Below are 17,860 nucleotides of genomic sequence, written 5' to 3' on the forward strand. Positions count from 1 at the left end.
ATGGTCCACTGGCTCTTTTTCTTTGGGCCTGTGGGGAGGCAGAACATCGTGGCAGGTGTGGGGAAGAAAGCCGCCTACCCCACGGCAGGCAGGAAGCAGAGTCTTTCGAGGGGGACGCTTCTTGCTCCTGCTTTTCTTTCTTTTTCTTTTTCTTTACCGGGGATCGTACTTGGGTCCTTGCGCTTGCAAGGCAGGCGCAGGAACCACTGACCTAAATCCCCAGCTCCTCCATGAAATATTTTTTATTGTCATGACTGGGTGAGGCGGGAGGTGCTACCCGTATCTAGTGTGTGGAGGCCAGAGAGATCCTACAGCGCCCGGGGCAATCTTCCACAACAAAGCACTGCCTAGCCCCAGAGGTCAGTAGCGCCAAGGTCAGGCCACCTGGGTGTGGCCTGGTGGTAGAACCCCTTCCCCCACCACCGCCCCTGCGCTGGGGATCAGCCCAGGGGACCCCTGCATGCTGGGCGAATGCTCTGCCACTGAGCCAATTCTCAGCCCAACACAGGTTTCAATCGTTCCAAACTGCCTCTTTCCGCGGCATCCTCCTGGGACTGCACCGCTGCCCGGGTCTGCACGGGCGGGCGGGGAGCCTAGGACCCCAAGGCTGTGTTTTAGACGCCCACCCCAATTGTTCTGGTGCTCTCCGCACCCCCACCCCCAGATGCCTGTCCTCAGGACGCCGAAGCTACAGCATAAATGGGCTGAAAGCGTGGCGCGTCTGGGGGGAAAACCGACCCAGGCTGGTCCTAGGTCGAGGCTGGGCCTACTTCGATCAAGAGAGAAGTTTGCGCTCCTTGCAGTGAGAGCTGGACTCGCCATTTCCTGCCTTCCCGAGAGAAGGACTGGGAAAAGAAGACCCGATTCACGCGTCCTTGGCCTTGCGTTTCACAAAGGAAGAGAAGGACCCTTGCAGGTTGGCTCCCCTCGGCCCCACCCCTGGGCGGCCGGGCCCAGCCTCCGGCGGGCCTTGGCAGAGGCGGTGCGGGGCTCTGGGTGCCGCCGCCCCACCTACGGGAGCCGGCACCTTGGCGCCACGCGAGCAGGGTGAGGCGGTGGCTCCCGTGGGCTCCGGGGCCGGCTCCATTTGCTCCGCCCAGTCCAGCTCTGGCCGGCGGGGTCTGGCAAGAGGCGAGCGGCCTGCAGGGGGCGCTGCGTGCGGGCGGCCGGGCGCCCCCCGACCCGACTGCGTCCTGGGAACCTGCTCGCTGTGCGCTTCCACAGCCGGGCGGACCCGAAAACCTCTCCCTGAAGGAGGCGGGCCGGCTGCGCCCGGGGGAGGGTGAAGTCCTCCGGAAGGTGGCGGCCAGCGGCCTGAACGGGGCAGACCTGCCCCAGGTGAGGGGCAGGTGCGGCGCAGGTGCGCGCGGACTCGCGGGAGTGACAGGGCCCGGCAGCCCTCTTCGGCTGCACAAAATGAGGAGCTGGGCCGCTGCGGTGGCTCGGGACAGCCTTGCCTAGCGTGCCGAGAACTTGGCTCGTCCCCAGCACCGCAGCACAAACACCCACAAAGCGCTGGGCTTGCACGGCAGCTCCGCCCTGCGTGTACCCACAGTCGGCGCGGCTCCAGGCCCGCAGACCGGAGCCGCCGCGCACGGGCTCGCCGCTGTGCTCTACCCAGACAGCCCAGTTCACCTGACGGAGAAGCTGAGGTCTCGGCAGCAGCTCTGTGCCCACACACGAGGAATCCGCGCTGGGATTCAAGTTGAGGTCTTCGTGTCGCCAGAGTTTACCCATTCCCGCTGTGAGGGTCCCAGAACTGGCGGGGGGATTTTCTTCTGTCTGCTAGACCCCCGACCGGCGGAAATGTGCACCAAGCCGCGCCTAGCGGCGCAGACCTGTAATGACAGCTGGAGGCTGAGAGAGGATCAGAAGTTCAAGTCCAGCTGGGGCAACTTAGACTGGAGAAATAGTTTAGTTCTCCATGTGTTCAAGCCCCAGTACTGAGACCACGCGGGTGGGGGTCCAAAAAAGATAAAGAAACGGAAGCTAGGTGTGGTGGCCCACCCTCGTAATCCTAGCACTGGGAAGGCTGAGATAGGAGGATTGCCTTGAGTTCAAGGCCAGCCTGAACTACACAGTGTGTTCAAGGCAAGCCTAAACTACATAGTGAGACCCTGTCTCAAAAAACCAAAAGGAAGGAAGAAAGAAAAGAAAAGATAAAGAAATAGAGCCAGATTTGGTGGCACACGCCTGTAATCCCAGCTCTTTGGGAGGCTGAGGCAGGAGGACTTTAACTTCAAACCTAGCCCGGGTAATTTAGTGAGACCCAGTCTCAAGATTTAAAAATAAAAAGGGGCCTAGAGTTTAGCTCAGTGTGAAGGCCCTGGGTTCAGTCCATAGTACCACAAAAAAAGAAATGGACATCAGAATCATGTGGGAGGAATTTTTCAAAATAAACATTTAAGGGCTCAACCAAGTGTATTTTGAGCTGGGCATGGAGGCACATGCCTATAAACCCAGCACTCAGGAGGCTGAGGCAGGAGGATTGCTGTGAGTTTTGAAGCAAACCTGAGCTACATAGTGAGTTCAAGGCCAGCCTGAAACTACATAGTGCAATCCTGTCTCAAAAAACAAAAACAAACAAAAATACCTAAGGACCCCATCAATTGTGACATAACATTGATTATGTGATTTACAGTGTTTTGTCTGCATAAAACAAATTTTCCCGCGTTTTCCTTTCCTTACAGAACCAGGCTTCATCCTGAATTTTCTGAGACAGAATATTGGAAGAGAAGCCAGAAGAGATGACACAGATTTCTGACCATGCTCATCCCCTTGTATATCCCTCTGTCTGCAGAGACGGGCAATATGTGCCACCCCTGGGAACCAGCAGCATTTTGGGACTTGAGGCATCAGGACATGTGGCAGAGCTGGGACCTGGCTGCCAGGGGCCGTGGAAAGTTGGAGACTCAGCCATGGCTCTGCTGCATGGTGGAGGCCGGGCTCAGTAGGTCTCCATCCCCGAAGGGCTTCTCATGCTCATACCTGAGGGACTGATGCTGCTCCAGGCTTCAGCCATCCCAGAGGCCTGGCTCACTGCCTTCTAGCTGTTACATCTCTTGGGTAAGGAGGACTGTGCTCACCTTGTGCAGCTTGGTGTGGCTTCCCTGTGAACAGCCTCCTCAAACCCGAAGTTCTCCGGGCACCTGGGCCCCAGAGCCCTGCCCTGCTGTACCACCAGTAACATCAAGTTGTCAAACCGTGTCGGGTGGCTTGATGTGGAGGCTAAGGGTCGTCAGGAGATAGAAGTCCTGGGCACATCTTAACACTGTGGCCCAGCAGTGGGGCCAGCTGCTCAGAGTCATGCTGAGCTCTCTGGGGCCTGGTGCAGCACAAGGGGTAGGATAGGGATGTAGCTCTGTGGTGACCTGGCATGCTCACAGGTCTGCTGTATGATTCCCTAGCACTTCGAAAAGCAAAACAAAAACAAAAACCTGAAGGGGCAAGTCAGTTGTCTCCTTTATTCCTCCCAGTCATCACACAGAGGCCAGCCAAGAGCTTAGCTCAGGAAGCCTCTGCAGACTTGTCCCTGACTTCAGAGAGCTCCATGTAACTGGGAAGATGACCCATGCACAAGGATGAAACCACCAACAAGTTCAGAAGGGTGGTCCTGTCTCTTAACTGCAGTTGAAGCTGGAGATGGAAACACTGGAGTGGGCAAGGGTGGTCAGAGAAGGCTTTTTTTTTTTTTGAGATGGTTTCTTGGAAGAGAAGGATTTGAAGGGCAGGTAGAGTTGTAATGGACAGAAGGCGCATCGGAGGCCCAAGAAGGAATATCAAGGTGAGGCCAGCTGGTCTACTTAGAAGTGAAGGATGACTACTGTCATTTGTGAAAGAGAAGCCTCGGCCAGACTGTGGTGGCCTTGAATGCCAGGCTGTCAGGCTTCAGTGCAAAGCCAGTGGAAAAGCACTTTCCATTGTGAGGAAGAAGTATCATACATGAAGCATCATTTGGGGTGAAGGAGCCCGGTGCCTACGTGTGGTGCCCGGGTCAGTGAGGCCAGTTTCAAACAGGCTGAAGAGGGCTGGCTTCACATAGTGTACTAGGAATGGGGGTTGTTCCTACTTACTCATGTATGTAAGTCAGAAATGTGCATTATGGTATCATGTATAACAGCAAAAGATGTGGCTGCTAATAACCCTGTTTCTAGAGGTCATGTCGCACTCTGACCACAGCCATATAAGACAAAACAGAATTATGAATGTGCTCCCTGCAGAGAACAAGGGACCTGGGATTTGGCCCGAGGGTCAGGTGGTTGTGGTAGAATTATTCTGTGTGGGAACACGCTGCAGTTGGACAGTGGAGAGAACGGTGCCTGTTCTTTCTGTCACAGGAGATGTTAAGGCTGGAGAGCCTGTGCTCATCCATGCAGGGTCAAGTGGGGTGGGCACACCTGCTGTCCAGCCGGCCCAGAGGGCTGGTGCGATTCCTCTCATCACAGCTGGCTCCCAGCACAAACTTCAGATGGCAGAAAATCTTGGAGCAGCTGCTGGATTCAATTACAAAGAAGAAGATTTTTTTTGAAGCAACGCTAAAATTCATCAAAGGTAAACAACTGCTTCTGAGTCTCAGCAGGAATTTAAAAGAGAATTAAAATCCTTACCAGCCCCAGGGTCACCAGTGCTCCAGGCCAGTCCTGGCTCTACTGAAAACACTGCAGCTGCCCTTGGCCAAATCCTAGTGTTCTAAAGTAGGCCCACTGCATTCTTGGCGCTGAGTCACCTAGGCTTTAAAAACTGGATAACCACACGGCGTTGGCCTGGGATTATCTAGGGCCTCTGCCTCCCAACCAGCTCCTCTGTAAGACCCGGAGATGGTCTTAGGCAGGTGGGGGCAGGACTCCCTAAATGAATGAGTAGATGTGCATCCCTCTGCATCAAAAGTCAAATCTGGATCCCTTTCCATTTGTCAGAGGAGTAGAAAAGGTGAAAGCAAAGTTAGCAAACCTATTATTTTATTTTTTGTTTTGTTTTTTTGAGACAGGGTCTTGCTGTGTAGACCAGGCCTTGAACTCACTATATAGCCCAGGCTGCCCTCAAAGTTATGGCACTCCTCCTGCTTCAGCCTCCCAAGTGCAACAAGCCGATGATTCTATAACCTAGTGTGGATACTTCCTAACTTAGAAGTGAACGACCAGCCTGCCCTGTAGCCTAGGTGGACCTCCTCTGTTCTCCTCTCGCTTGTGCCCGGGTGCCAGTAGGACTGTACTTATTTTGGCGGTGAAAATCGGAACTAGCTCACGGTGTTGCCCTGTTACTCTCTTGCTGTGGCTGGAGAGCATAGAAAATGAACTACATTATACATCCTATGATAAGTGTTTTGTTGCCTAAACTCCATTTACAATAATGTTTTGTATTTTTTTTTGGTACCGGGGATGGAACTCGGGTCCTTGTGCTTGTGCAGCAGGCAGCAAAACCACTGAGCTAAATCCCCAGCCCCAAACTACTTTTTAAACGAGGAAGGCTCATCGCTAGTCCGCTGAGATCCAGGGACCAAAAGGTGAGTCGTGAGTGAAAAGAAAATTGGATTTAATTATTCCTCAGAGAAGTGTGTTTCATTTACATGATGCCCAGAAAGAAAGCTAGGTTACAGGTTAGGGAGCTTACGAAGAAAACTGCCACCTTGTGGATAAATAGGTGATCCAATTTCAGAGAACTGAGATTGGTCAACAGAAGCCTTGGCATTTTGGAAAGAGTCTCTCTCTCTCTCTCTCTCTCTCTCTCTCTCTCTCTCTCTCTCTCTCTCTCTCTCTCTCCTCTCTCTCTCTCTCTCTCTCTCTCTCTCTCTCTCTCTCCCTCTCTCTCCCCTCTCTCTCCCCTCTCTCTCCAGAATGAACAAAGCATTAGCCATATTAGGAAGTCTTCCAATAGTTCCAGGATTCTTTGCAAGGTTCTACTGTAAGACCGCTGTCCTTACCAAATGCTCCAAGGAGCTGAAGTGGAGCACACCCAGGGATCCCAGCGGTGCCTCCAGAATGTAAGACCAAGGGCCTTACCAAATGCTCCAAGGAGCTGACTGCAGCGAAGAACACCCGAGAAGGAACACACGGGACAAGTTGGAAAGCGAAACAGACCTTAGTCTGGCCAGACGGCACTCCCAAAGCAAAGTAGCTTAGAGAGGCGTCAGTCCAGAGTCCGAGGCTCTTTTTATAGGGGCTTGCAGGGAAGTTAACAGGCGAAATTTACAGAAGAAGGAACAAAGGTTTAGTGGTCTTACATTTGTATGTTAATTAGCCTGACATCTACTGATAGTCAGCAGATGCTCTGTAGATTGTTCTATAGATAGTGGTGTCCCGAACAAAGAGTTGGATAATTATGGCTGATAGGGATCTTATCTAGTGTCCTGGAACTAAGAAGCATCTTTATCTGTTTACTCACATTCAATCACATTTGGGGCTAGGGGAGTTTTTATGATTACAGAGTTATGCAGTCCTACACTACCTTCAACAGATTATATGTTCCTAGAATCTTCCGTGTGGCATTCTAGCCAGAGCCAGCCTTGGGAATGCCTCCCACCCTGGGGCTTCTACCTCCCGGGAGAGAGCGTGAGAGAGCAAAATTTAAGCACTCCGTTTGCTCTGTCTGTCTCCTCCGTGGCACTTTTATTGGAAAATGGTCCTGAGGCTGTCAGTGACACTAGTATTTTACTCCAGCCTTCAGTCTTTCCTGCTACAGAGGAGAGGTTACACGTGTGGGGACACGCACCTGCATGCTGGGAAATGAGACAGTGTGCAATGTAACAGCGCACTGAGGCTCGCAGCATGGGGAGTGACAGATTTAGGCCTCTTAGAGATCAGGCTGGTTTGTTTTTCCTTATCTTAGTACAAGCAAATGCTGGTGAAAGCTTTCACGGGGCAAATTCTGCCACACTTCTCCAAGGAGGGCCCCCAACGCCTACTCCCGGTCTGGACAGCGTCTAGCTGGTGACTGAGGTCCGGGCGCCCCATCAGCACACAGAGGCCAGCAGGAACGTGGGCAAAGCTGTCCCGGTGAAGGAGGAGGCGGTGCCACCCCAGGCCCTCCCAAAGCTGAGGGAGAGGACTCCACTCCACTCCCGGGTCCGCCTCGCCCACTGATTACTGTAAAGGCCCTAAGTAAATAAACAGCGGCCTTACAGGGCTGGGCGCACTGTGGGTGGCCCCAGCGCGGGGGTGGGGGGTGGGGCGGCGCCGTGGCCCGGGCGGCGGGATTCGGGACGATCGGCTGAGGCTCCACATGCCCAAGGGTTCGGGGACGGTAGCGGTGTCAGCGCGACGCCTGCACCGGGACCCTGGAGGCCGGCCTTGCGCACGGGCCCTGTTACAGGGCCAGGCTCACCCTCGCGTCCCGGCACGTGGCCGCAGGCCCCGCCGCTCCCCTGGGCCCAGCCCAACACCGCCCAACACCGCCCTTCGCGCTTCAGCCCCCGCCCCCGCTTCGGGCCGCCTCCGCAGGCCACGCCCCATTAGGAATCCCCGCCCCTTCCTGTCCAGTAGCCGGAAGTGTCTTGGTGCTCCCCTTTCCACGTTCCGACCTGACATCGATCTCCGGCTAATAGTTTGGCCCTGGGAATCTCTTCGAGGCGGGATCCGTGTCAGCACGACCGCCGTGAGACGGCGGAGTTCCGGCGGTGCTGTAGCCGCTTCCGACAGAGCCTAGGTGTGGTCCACATCTGACGCAGTTTTGCCGTTGAAGGCAAGCGCGCTCCGGCGGTGTCCGGGGAGTTCCAGTGTTTGCTGCGGTAAACTCATCAGCCCAGCAAGATGGCGATGCAAGCGGCCAAGAGGGCGAACGTGAGTACCGGGCCTTTGCCGAGGAGGGCGAGGATTTCGGGGCCTGACTCGGGGGGTGGAGCCGAGCGCTGTTGTTCTCCGTCCCCGGGGCGCGGAAGCCCTGAATGTCTGTCCCTTCAGAGGGGCTTCTGCCTGTGCATCCTCAAGGGGACCCCGTTCGAGTCCCCCTTTCCGCCTCCTGGTGTCGGGGACAGCGTTGGCTCTCAGCCGGCCCGGTTTAACCTGTCCGTGAGACCTGGCGTTAGACTCTTCTCGACCTAAAAGTCAATAGCACGGACGAGAAAATGGTAACGCGGTGAGTAACTGGATCCCGGCAACTGCAGCCTGAGGTTCTCGTCACACCGTGGAGTTTGGGATCTTTCGTTCATGTATCAATCCAACATTTTTGGAACAACTGCTTTGTACATTCGCGATGCCAAGTGATCCAGCAGTTTATTGACCTGTTAGATCCAGACCTTAGTTTTAGGGATGGGAACATGACAGTGAATAAGACAAGCCCCGCTTACGGCCTCGTTTTGGAGAGTAGAGTGTCACGGAAACCTTCTAAAAATAAAATTTCAAGAAAGAGTAGGCAACTGTAAGACTCTTAGAAGTATATTAAGATGAAGGCAGATAAGTGTGCGTTGAGATGATTTTTGGTGACCTTGGTGAGAGGAGTAATTTCAGTGGATGAAAATTTGGTTGCAGTAGGATGAAAAAAATGGAGGTTGAATAAATGAAGACAGCGAAGAGTTGCGTGAATTTTCATATAAATGAAGAGTAGAGAAATTAGGTGAGAGATGGCTTAAAAAAAAAAAAAAGATCTAAGCCAGGCCTAGTGGTGTACCCCCGTAGTCTCAGGACTTGGGAGGCCGAGGCAGGAGGGTCGTCATGAGTTCGAGGGTAGCCTGAACTATATAGTGAGACTGTCTCAAAAAAAAAAAGATTCTTAGCAAAAAAAGAAGCAAACAGATAAGAAAAGATTCAAATGTAGACATAAAGTTATTTGTATGGCAGTGAAAACGCTCCAGTAGAATGAGAGAAACATATTGAAGAAAGGTCAAATATAGAAGTAAAGGTTTTGAGTAGATGAAGTGTTGGCATCATAACTGAAAGTAAGTGAATAGAGACAAACACAGTTTGATAGGTTCAGTACAGTAATAGGAGTATAAAGTACTTATCACATGGTCCTGTTTGTCTTCTCCAAGCTCCAAGAGCCAGGGTGATCTTTTGGGCTGGGCAAGGAGGAGTGTACAACCAAATTCAGCTGTAGAGGGAGTGATGGTGGTAAGGTGTGAGGAGAGGAGAAAAATGAGACTGTTTTTGCAGAGTGAGAAAACATATTTACTAGAGAAGTATATTATGATTGTCTAGTGGTGTTGTCTATTTAAACTTAACCTTGAATCTTGAACTAAAACTTAATTTGTCAGCAGTACCAGTTTGAGGACAGGGATTAAGTTTCTTATTCTTCCGTTAATATAATACTTAGCTTAATGTCAAAAGTGATTGCCGGTTTAATAGTTACTGAGGACTCTTGGGCCTAATATGTAATTGTGTATGTTAACAGGAGATTTGGGTGGGAGATACATATTTGAGAGAAATCAGTTTAGATTAAAAAGTGTGAAGAGGGCCGGGGATTTAGCTCAGTGGTTCCGCCGCCTGCCTCACAAGCGCAAGAACCCGAGTTCCATCCCCAGTACCCCCCCCCCCAAAGTGTGAAGAGTCAGGCAGGGTATATAACAGATCAAGAAAGAAGTAATGGCCTGTAATCCCAGTAGTTGGGAGTCTGAGCCTCAGCAGGAGGATTGCTGTGAGTTCGAGGCCAGCCTGGAATACATAGTTCAAGAACAGCCTGAACTACATAGTGAAACCCTGTCTTGTGAAGTAATGGTAAAGTCTTGTGGAACAACATAGTTTAGTATCAAAGAAGACTTAAGAAAAAATAGTCAGAGTTAGGAAGGAATACTTGATCCACGTGTGGTGGTACACACCTGTAATACCAGCACTTGGGAGGCTGAGGTGGGAAGATTGTGAGTTCAAGGCCAGACTGGGCCCCAGAGAGAGTTTAAGGCCAGCATGGACTACAGAGTGAGACCTTGTCTCAAGAAAAAGAAAAAAAGAGTCAGAAGCCTGGAGAAAGTTTGAGACTCAAACATTGAAATTAAAGGTTTTAGTAAGTAAAAGCACTTGTAGCAATGTGCTGGGGTGAAAGCTTAGTTGGGTGTTAGTGAAGTAAAGAAAATAATCCTGGGGATTTAGCTCAGTATTTTCGCCGCCTGCCTTGCAAGCACAAGGTCCCAAGTTCGATCCCCAGTACAAAAAAAGAAAAAAGAAAATGAGTCAGTGAATACAGACTTCTTTTTCTTTATGCTTGTCTGAAGGAAAAAAAGAAAAGCAAGATAGGATAACAGAGCTGTTATGTTCAGAGAAAGCAGAAAGCTTATCTTCTCTCTTTTTTCTCTTCACTATGTATTTTCTCTCCCCCTACTTTTTTTTTTCTTCCAGTACCAGGGATCCAGCTCAAGGCTGGTGTCCTTCTGAGCCCTTTTTAGTTTTAATTTTGAGACAGGGTCTCACCAAATTGATTACATGCATGAGCACTGTCCCTGGCTTTCACTGTATATTTCGAATATCTAACCTGGTGTCAACAGAAAAGGCACTTAGTAAATATTTGTTGAATGCACGAAGAGGGACTTAAATGCATGTATTGTTTTCTGAAGGATTGGCAGGACATGAGCACCTGGTCACGTGAGGAGTAAGAGAATCCAGTGGGAAGGAAAGCGTCCAGACACAAGAGAGAAGAGGCCATTGAAATAACAGGTTCCTGAAAGACCACAGAAGGGTCATCAGTGGAAGTTTTACTGTCTAGCAAATAAGAACATTTCCCTTTTTTCCTATATGCTTGAGGAATCAATAGTTTTTAAGTGAAATTGGAAATCCTGGTTAAACTGTAGTGACCAAAAGCCTGGATTTTGAAGTACTGTACTGTATCTCCTTTTAGTTCCTACTAATTGTCTCGCCAAAACCAGTGCTCTTTCACTTTTTCTGAAAGCAAAGCATTCTTTTGTTTTGTTTGTTTGTTTTTTGAGGCAGGGTCTCCCTTTGTAGTTCAGGCTGGCCCTGAACTCACTATGTAGCCCAGGCTGGCCTCAAACTTTAGGTGATCCTCCTGCCTCAGCCTCCCAAGTGCTGGGATTACGGATGGGCAGGCGGGCGGGCGGGCATGTGCCACCACACCTGGCTCTGAAAGCATAGCACTCTTAGGTGCACCATATTGTAGCTCTCACTCTTGGCCTTGTACTATGTATCATGAGAGGTTTTCTTTTTAATTGTAGCACTTTTGCCTCCATTATAATGACTACATATTTCTCATTTTAGATTCGACTTCCTCCTGAAGTTAATCGAATTTTATATATAAGAAACTTGCCATACAAAATCACAGCTGAAGAAATGTATGATATATTTGGGAAGTATGGACCTATTCGTCAGATCAGAGTGTAAGTCTTACTGAGACTTTTGAAATGTCATTTGAAGAAAATGATTGCAAAATCTGTAATCTCAGATAGCAAGGGTGCCCCCTGATGTGCAGTGCTGAGGTGTCTCTTACAGGTGAGACTTCCAAGGCCCAGAAGAAAAGTACTTTTCTAGTCTCACACAGTGTTTAATGATAAACTCTGACTAAATTGAACCTCCATCCTACACAGTGTCATAGCCTATCCCACTTAAGGGTCCCTCTAGTTTTTGTTTGTTTTGTGCAGTCCTGGGGATTGAACCCAGAGCCTCACAAGAAATAGGTTAAGAGTCCCCCTGAAAAGATTTAAAAAAATTTTTTTGAGACAGGGTCTCACAGTATAGCCCAGGCTGGCTTCAAACGAGATCTCCTGGCCTCCTAAGTGCTGGGATTACAGGTGTGCACCACCATGCTCAGCTCAAGTTTTTATTTTTAGTCATAATAGTTCTTAATAAATTTTCCTTTATGATCTGAGGGCTCCTTCCTAGTTTTTTGGACTGTGAGATCCCATAACCCTTCTCTTGAATGGTCACCATCCCTCAGGAGAGTGAAACAGACGCTGGAAGTTACCATCATTGGTACTCTGATAGGGACTAGAATGAAACTGTTAAGACCAGTTGTCTTTTCATCTGAGCACCAGATGAGAGCTCTGGATCCTCTCCATAGAAGAACATGCACATTTTGCCTATATCCAGGGGATAGTGCACTCAAGACTCAGAACCTCTGTTCTAGATAGAAGGAGTGGTATGCAAAAGGCCCCTGACTTGGGGATCAGGAGACCAGATTCTAGTAAGACCCTGTTCCTAGCTACATAACAAGTGCCTAGTATTTTTGGTTTTCTCTTTCTTCCTGTGTAAGATAACCTAGATGGTGTCCTTTTGTCTCTTAATGTGGAGGCAACATGATAAATGTACTAGATTGGATATTAGGTTCAGACATTGAGCACTTGCTAGTCATGTGAAACTGAGCAAAATAGTTAACCTATCTGAACTTCAATTATCTTTGATATACAGTCTTTCTAACCTAGTGTTGTAAAAGAATTTTATTTTGGATCAAATTATATAGTGTCTATGAAAGTTTATTTATTTATTTATTTATTTTTTGGTACCGCGGATTGAACTCAGGTCCTTCCGCTTGTGAGGCAGACGCTGGAACCAGTGAGCTAAACCCCTGGTCCTGAAAGTAATTTATTTTTGAGTATTTTCTTCCCAACATGCATTGGGCACCTGTCTCCATGATCCCATAGCACCTTCTAGTCAGCTCTCTTACTAGTTACCACATGGCTTTGCTTTTGGCCTTGTGACTCTTTCCTGGCAGCCTGGGAGCTCCTCCAGGGCTGGTACTGTGCATTCTTTCTGGTTTATCTTGACAGCACTTGTCGTGCCTGATATGTGGGAAGCACTCAAGGTATGAGTAAATGGATAATATAGAAAATGGCGTTGTGATTAATTTATGAAGGCACTGTAAAAGCCTGGCTAATAGGCCAGGCATGGTAGTGCATGCCTGTAATCCCAGCACTTGGGAGGCCGAGGCAGGAGGATCACTGTGAGTTCAAAGCCAGCCTGGGCTACATAGTGAGACCCTGTCTCAAAACAAGGAAAAGAAAATATTGTTAATGTAGTGACACTATATGACATGTGCCAAATATGTGCTTTTAAAAATTAAATTATAGCCTGCCTCACAAGCGCAAGGACCCGAGTTCGATCCCCGGTACCAAAAAAAACCCAAAACATTAAATTATAGCTGGGTCTGGTGATGCACACCTGCTAATCTCAGCCACACAGGAGGCTGAGGCAAGAAGATGACAGGTTTGAGGCCAGCCTGGGCAATTTAGCAGACTCTGTCTCAAAATAAAAAGACCTGAGGGTATAGCTCAGTGGTGGAGTACTTGACTGGATTCCATGTGTAGTACCATAGAAATGTTGAGATTTCTGAGCTATGAGGTCGATGTTCAGGGCTGGGACACTTAAGATGGGGCATGTTTTAAGTGAGGTAGAGGCTGGGCGTTTGGCTCAGTAATAGAGTGCTTGCCTAGTGCATCCAAGGTTCGTACTCCAGCACTGCGAAACCAAAATGGGGTTAGGACCTCTCTTTATTGAAGAGGAAGAAAAGAGTCTCCTGGAGAAGAATAAAAGAATTGATAGGAGAAAGGAGATCTCTCCCCTTCAAATGGATGTTAGCGGTTGCTGTATGCATGGGATTATGGGAGTAAAGTAAAGAATAAGATCAGCTTTGCCCTTAAAAAACTTAAAATCGGTCCAGAGATTTAGCTCAGTGGTTCTGCCGCCTGCCTCGCAAGTGTAAGGACCCAAGTTTGATCCCCAGTACCAAAAAAAAAAAAAATTAAAATCTACTTAAGTTTTTTACTTTTGACAGTATTCAACTTCCATAACTAATACATTCTTTTACTTTTTTTTTTTTTTTTTTAAAGACAGAGTCTCACTATGTAGTTCAGGCTGTCCTTGTACTCACGACATAGCCCAGGCTGGCCTCAAATTTGTGGCAGTCCTCCTGCTTCAGTCTCCTGAGTGCTGGGATTACAGGCATGTGCCACCATGCTCACCAAACCTATGAGAGTTTTTTTTTTTTACATTCTTGAGAATGATTAAACTGTTAATAGTTAATACTATTGGGCCAGAGATTTAGCTCAGTGGTTCTGGCGCCTGCCTCGCAAGCGCAAGGTCCCAAGTTCGATCCCCGGTACCAAAAAAAAAAAAACCCCCAAAAACAATAGTTAATACTATTGCCAGGCAGTACAGAGTATGATAAAGCACCTCAACAGGCCCACACAGCCTAAAAGGTTAGCTCACTCGCTGGCACTGGGACTCTCCAGTTACCCTATTCCATCCCCTCCCTCCTTTTTTAAATAATAATAATAATAATAATTATTATTATTATTATTATTTGGTACTGGGGATAGAACTTGGGACCTTGGGCTTGCAAGGCAGGCAGTGGCACCACTGAGCTAAATCCTCGGCCCCTCTCCCTCCTTTTTTTAACTTGTAAACTTTTATTAGTGTGTGTGTAGTATGTAATGATTATCGTCATGGGAGTGGGTACGTTACATAGCACATCTTAATTCTTTTTACACCCCCTTCTCCTCCCCTCCATCCCCTTTTACAGGAAGCACAAGCTCTGAGCAGGGCCCAGACTGGAGTACTGTTTTAATTCTAGGCAGATGCTCCCCTTATCATGGGTCTGCTTCCTTTCCTTGACCACGTGCAGGGACTGTGACAGATGCAGCGTCAGCCCACAGCCTTGACCCCATCCACACTTGTACCGTGTGGCTGAAACACAGACAGAGGCAAGGCTACCTGTGTTACACCAGAACATGGGCAGAGAGGGCCCTCTGCCTGCTGTCCCCAACAAGTCCCTGGCTCTGTACTGCCTGCAATTCAGTGCTCCTGTTGTACCTCACACCTCCCTTCCTCTCCCAGAGGAGGCTTGTGAAGTGGACGTGCAAGGGACACCTACACCAAGAAGCAGCCCTGTATCTGTGAGGAAGGTCTGGCTTCCACTTCCAGCTCCCTGCCAGTGTTCTGCCCTGGCTCACAGATAGGTGCACCTGTACTCCCATTTTAGCAGAAGCTAGACAGGGCTATGCAATACACTAGAGCTTGGATTATAAAAATGAATGCAGGCCCAGGGATTTAGCTCAGTGGTTCTGCCGCCTGCCTCGCAACCGCAAGGTCCTGAGTTCGATCTCCGGTACCAAAAAAAAAATGAATGTATAATGCTTCTCTCGAGGGCCAGTACTTTATTTTCTTTGTGTGTTTTTATTTGTTTTATTCTTTGAGACAGGATCTCGTTGTGTAGTCTAGGCTAGCCATGGACTTACCGTGTCACACAGGCTGGCCTCAGACTTGAAATCCTCTTGGTTCAGCCTCCCAAATTGTGGGAATACGGGTGTGTGCCACCATGCCCAGCTTCAGTATACTTAGTAGGAGAAACAGGAAGGCTAAAGCATGCACATGAAGATACAGGTACAGGGGCCCCATAGGTAGGGAAAAGATAGGATAAAGGCCTCAGTCTTTGTTGGAAGTTAATGGAGAGACTCATTAAGGGCAGGGACTTCTGCCTTTGCAAATTAGGCTCCAGCAATTAGAAAGCCAAAGCCAAAGAAACTAAGCTCAGGGAGGTCAGCAAGTAGGGTGATCAACATAAACCACCTTACTTAATACTTAAACCTAAGCTGTTTGTCCTTAAGTCCCCACCCATATCAAGGGGAGGACCAAAGATGGCCATGGAGCCAATGATTCCAGGAGCCTACACAGGGAGAAGAAACTCAATAAAAGGAGCTGCAGAGAAAGCCCATGAGTATTTCGCTTTCAAGTGTTCCCTGCTCAAGTAGCTCATCTCTCTCTCCCTCTTTTTCTCCACCTTCAAATAAATCATCTTCTCTTAGTTTAAATTCCAAATTCTTTGTTGACGCTGGATTTACCCTGGTCACTGGAGCTGCATTTTCCAGCAGAGCAGCGGCTCACGGCTAAAGTCTGAACAATACAAAGACTGTCCCAAAATTTCAAGCTAGTTCTTTGCTTGCTGCTAGTGCTTTGGTAGTTGTATTCTTTATATGTCGGATAGAACAATAATCTGTAGATATGTTATTTAATATGAAAACAGAATTACCTAAAGAAATTATAGGATTTTCCAGCATATCTATCCATAATGTTTATATCCTCTGAAGGTTTTCACACTGACCTGAAAATATTTAAATAAAATGTATTTGATAGAGTCAAAAGACTGTTCTCAGGCCAGGCATGGTAGTACATGCCTATAGTCCCAGCACTCCGGAGACTGAGACAGGAGGATCACTGCGAGGTTAAGCCCAGCCTGAAATACATAGTGAGACCCTGTCTCACCTCCCCCAAAGAAAAGACTGTTCTCTAATTCAGTTATCAGTGCTTGTGTATTTTAGTTATGTTCACTTTACGTCTGCAGGGGGAACACACCTGAAACTAGAGGAACAGCCTATGTGGTCTATGAAGACATCTTTGATGCCAAGAACGCGTGTGACCACCTGTCAGGATTCAACGTCTGCAACAGATATCTTGTGGTTTTGTACTATAATGCCAACAGGGTAAGTATCGCAGTTTTTCCTCACATGGTGAACGCATTTGAGAATCCGTGTAGAACTGTATGTGCGGGGAGAAACGTGTGCTGTCAGTTTCCTCTTTTGGCTAGTGGTACTGGTGAGATTCATGCAGCTGTAGGTTGGAATGTTAACTTTGGGGCTTGCCACACTTCCAGGCATTTCAGAAGATGGACACCAAGAAGAAGGAGGAACAGTTGAAACTTCTCAAGGAGAAGTACGGCATCAACACGGATCCACCAAAATAAGTGCCGCATTTTCATTTTGGACTAAAGCACCCCTATGACCACTGTCACTTTTTTCCCTAAAATTTTTAATCAATACTGAATATCCTGATTTCTAGAGGTTCAAAAGAAACTTCAATGCATATTAGAGTATATTATGTTAATAAACTTTTACCTTTTTGTAAAACATCTCAGTGCTTTCTTTTCCCCCATGTTTGATGTCAGGAAAAAACCATTTGAACCATATGAAGGATTGTAGTTGGGCTTAGACCTCAAGTGTCTTGAGAGCAAAAGTCTTTTTATATTCCTTAATGGCTGTAGTGTCCAGCCCAGTGCTCAGCCATGAGAGGAACTTGCAGTCCTGGTATTTACTGAATGTCAACCCATAATGATCTCTTCATAATCTAAAGTTAAGAGTTTACCATTTTTTGTTTGTTTTAGTCAGGGTCTTGCTATATAGCTTAGGCTGGCCTCAACTCCCTATCTTCTTCCCTGGTCTCTGGAATAGCTAGGATTACAGGCATGCACCACCACACCCAGTTTAAAGTTAAGTTTTAAATTTTTCCTCTGGCCAAGTGTAGTGTGTGCCTGTGTTCTGGCACTCAGGAGGCTGAGGCAGGATTGCCGTGAATTTGAGGCTGCCCTGGGCTACATAGTTCAAGGCCAGCTTGAACTACATAATGAGACCTTGTCTCAAAAAACAAATTATATACCATATAGAGCCACTCAAAGTGGTTCATATCTGCAGCCCACCTACTACTGATGATAGCCAGGAGGCGTTCTTGCCCTAGGCTAGTGGTGGCGTACCTATGGCAAGCCAGTGGGCTCTAAGTTCTCCATCACTGCCCTAGACCAACTGAAAGTAAAGTCTTTTAGCCACATTGTCCTGGGTCCTCTAACCTGCTCACAACCCACACCATTAAGGGCTGATTTTAAATCCTAATGGGGGGTCCGGTTTAGCTCAGTTTTGCTGCCACCTGCCTCACAAGTGCAAGCTCTTGAGTTTGACCCTTGGTACCAAAAACAACTAATGGGATTCCCAAGTAGTTGGGAATGTTGGTAGAAATAAGCAGTATATCTAGGCTGAACGGTGAAGCCTATAATCACACCTACTTGGGCGACTGAGGCAAGAGGATCGTTTGAGCCCGGAGTTAGAGGACAGCCTAGGCAACATAGTGAAACTCATCCCTTTTTGACAGTATATAAACAAGCTCAGAATTACACGTTCTTCTCAGAAGTCAGGCCCCAAAGATGTTAGAGCAGATCTAGATGAAACTAA

General features: G+C 48.2%; 3 protein-coding genes across 3 annotated transcripts in view; 2 read left to right on the plus strand and 1 right to left on the minus strand.

The window, feature by feature from the left end:
* Tp53i3 (tumor protein p53 inducible protein 3) lies at window positions 1-7,079 on the plus strand. Its single transcript, XM_087215992.1, is given in 9 exon segments — window positions 1-55; window positions 839-1,349; window positions 2,801-3,066; window positions 4,338-4,519; window positions 4,521-4,551; window positions 4,798-4,804; window positions 5,440-5,503; window positions 6,826-6,904; window positions 6,907-7,079. Coding segments are annotated over 9 exon segments (1,368 nt in total).
* The window catches only part of Fkbp1b (FKBP prolyl isomerase 1B), a 24,041-nt gene continuing 11,531 nt past the window's right edge, over window positions 5,351-17,860 (minus strand). The window contains exon 4 of the mRNA XM_087216612.1: window positions 5,351-8,215. Coding sequence (XP_087072738.1) covers window positions 8,147-8,215 — 69 coding nt within the window. The 3' untranslated portion in view covers window positions 5,351-8,146. The remainder of the gene's footprint in view (window positions 8,216-17,860) is intronic.
* On the plus strand, window positions 7,584-16,770 carry Sf3b6 (splicing factor 3b subunit 6). The gene is made up of 4 exons (XM_004839087.4): window positions 7,584-7,775; window positions 11,133-11,251; window positions 16,207-16,345; window positions 16,516-16,770. The coding sequence occupies exons 1-4, from the start codon at window positions 7,746-7,748 to the stop codon at window positions 16,603-16,605; spliced, it is 378 nt and encodes a 125-aa protein (XP_004839144.1). The 5' UTR covers window positions 7,584-7,745; the 3' UTR covers window positions 16,606-16,770.

This window comes from Heterocephalus glaber, unplaced genomic scaffold, assembly GCF_053883595.1.
Source record: "Heterocephalus glaber isolate CG9 unplaced genomic scaffold, H.glaber_assembly_v1.0 deba00001457, whole genome shotgun sequence".
Classification (NCBI taxonomy): Eukaryota; Metazoa; Chordata; class Mammalia; order Rodentia; family Bathyergidae; genus Heterocephalus; species Heterocephalus glaber.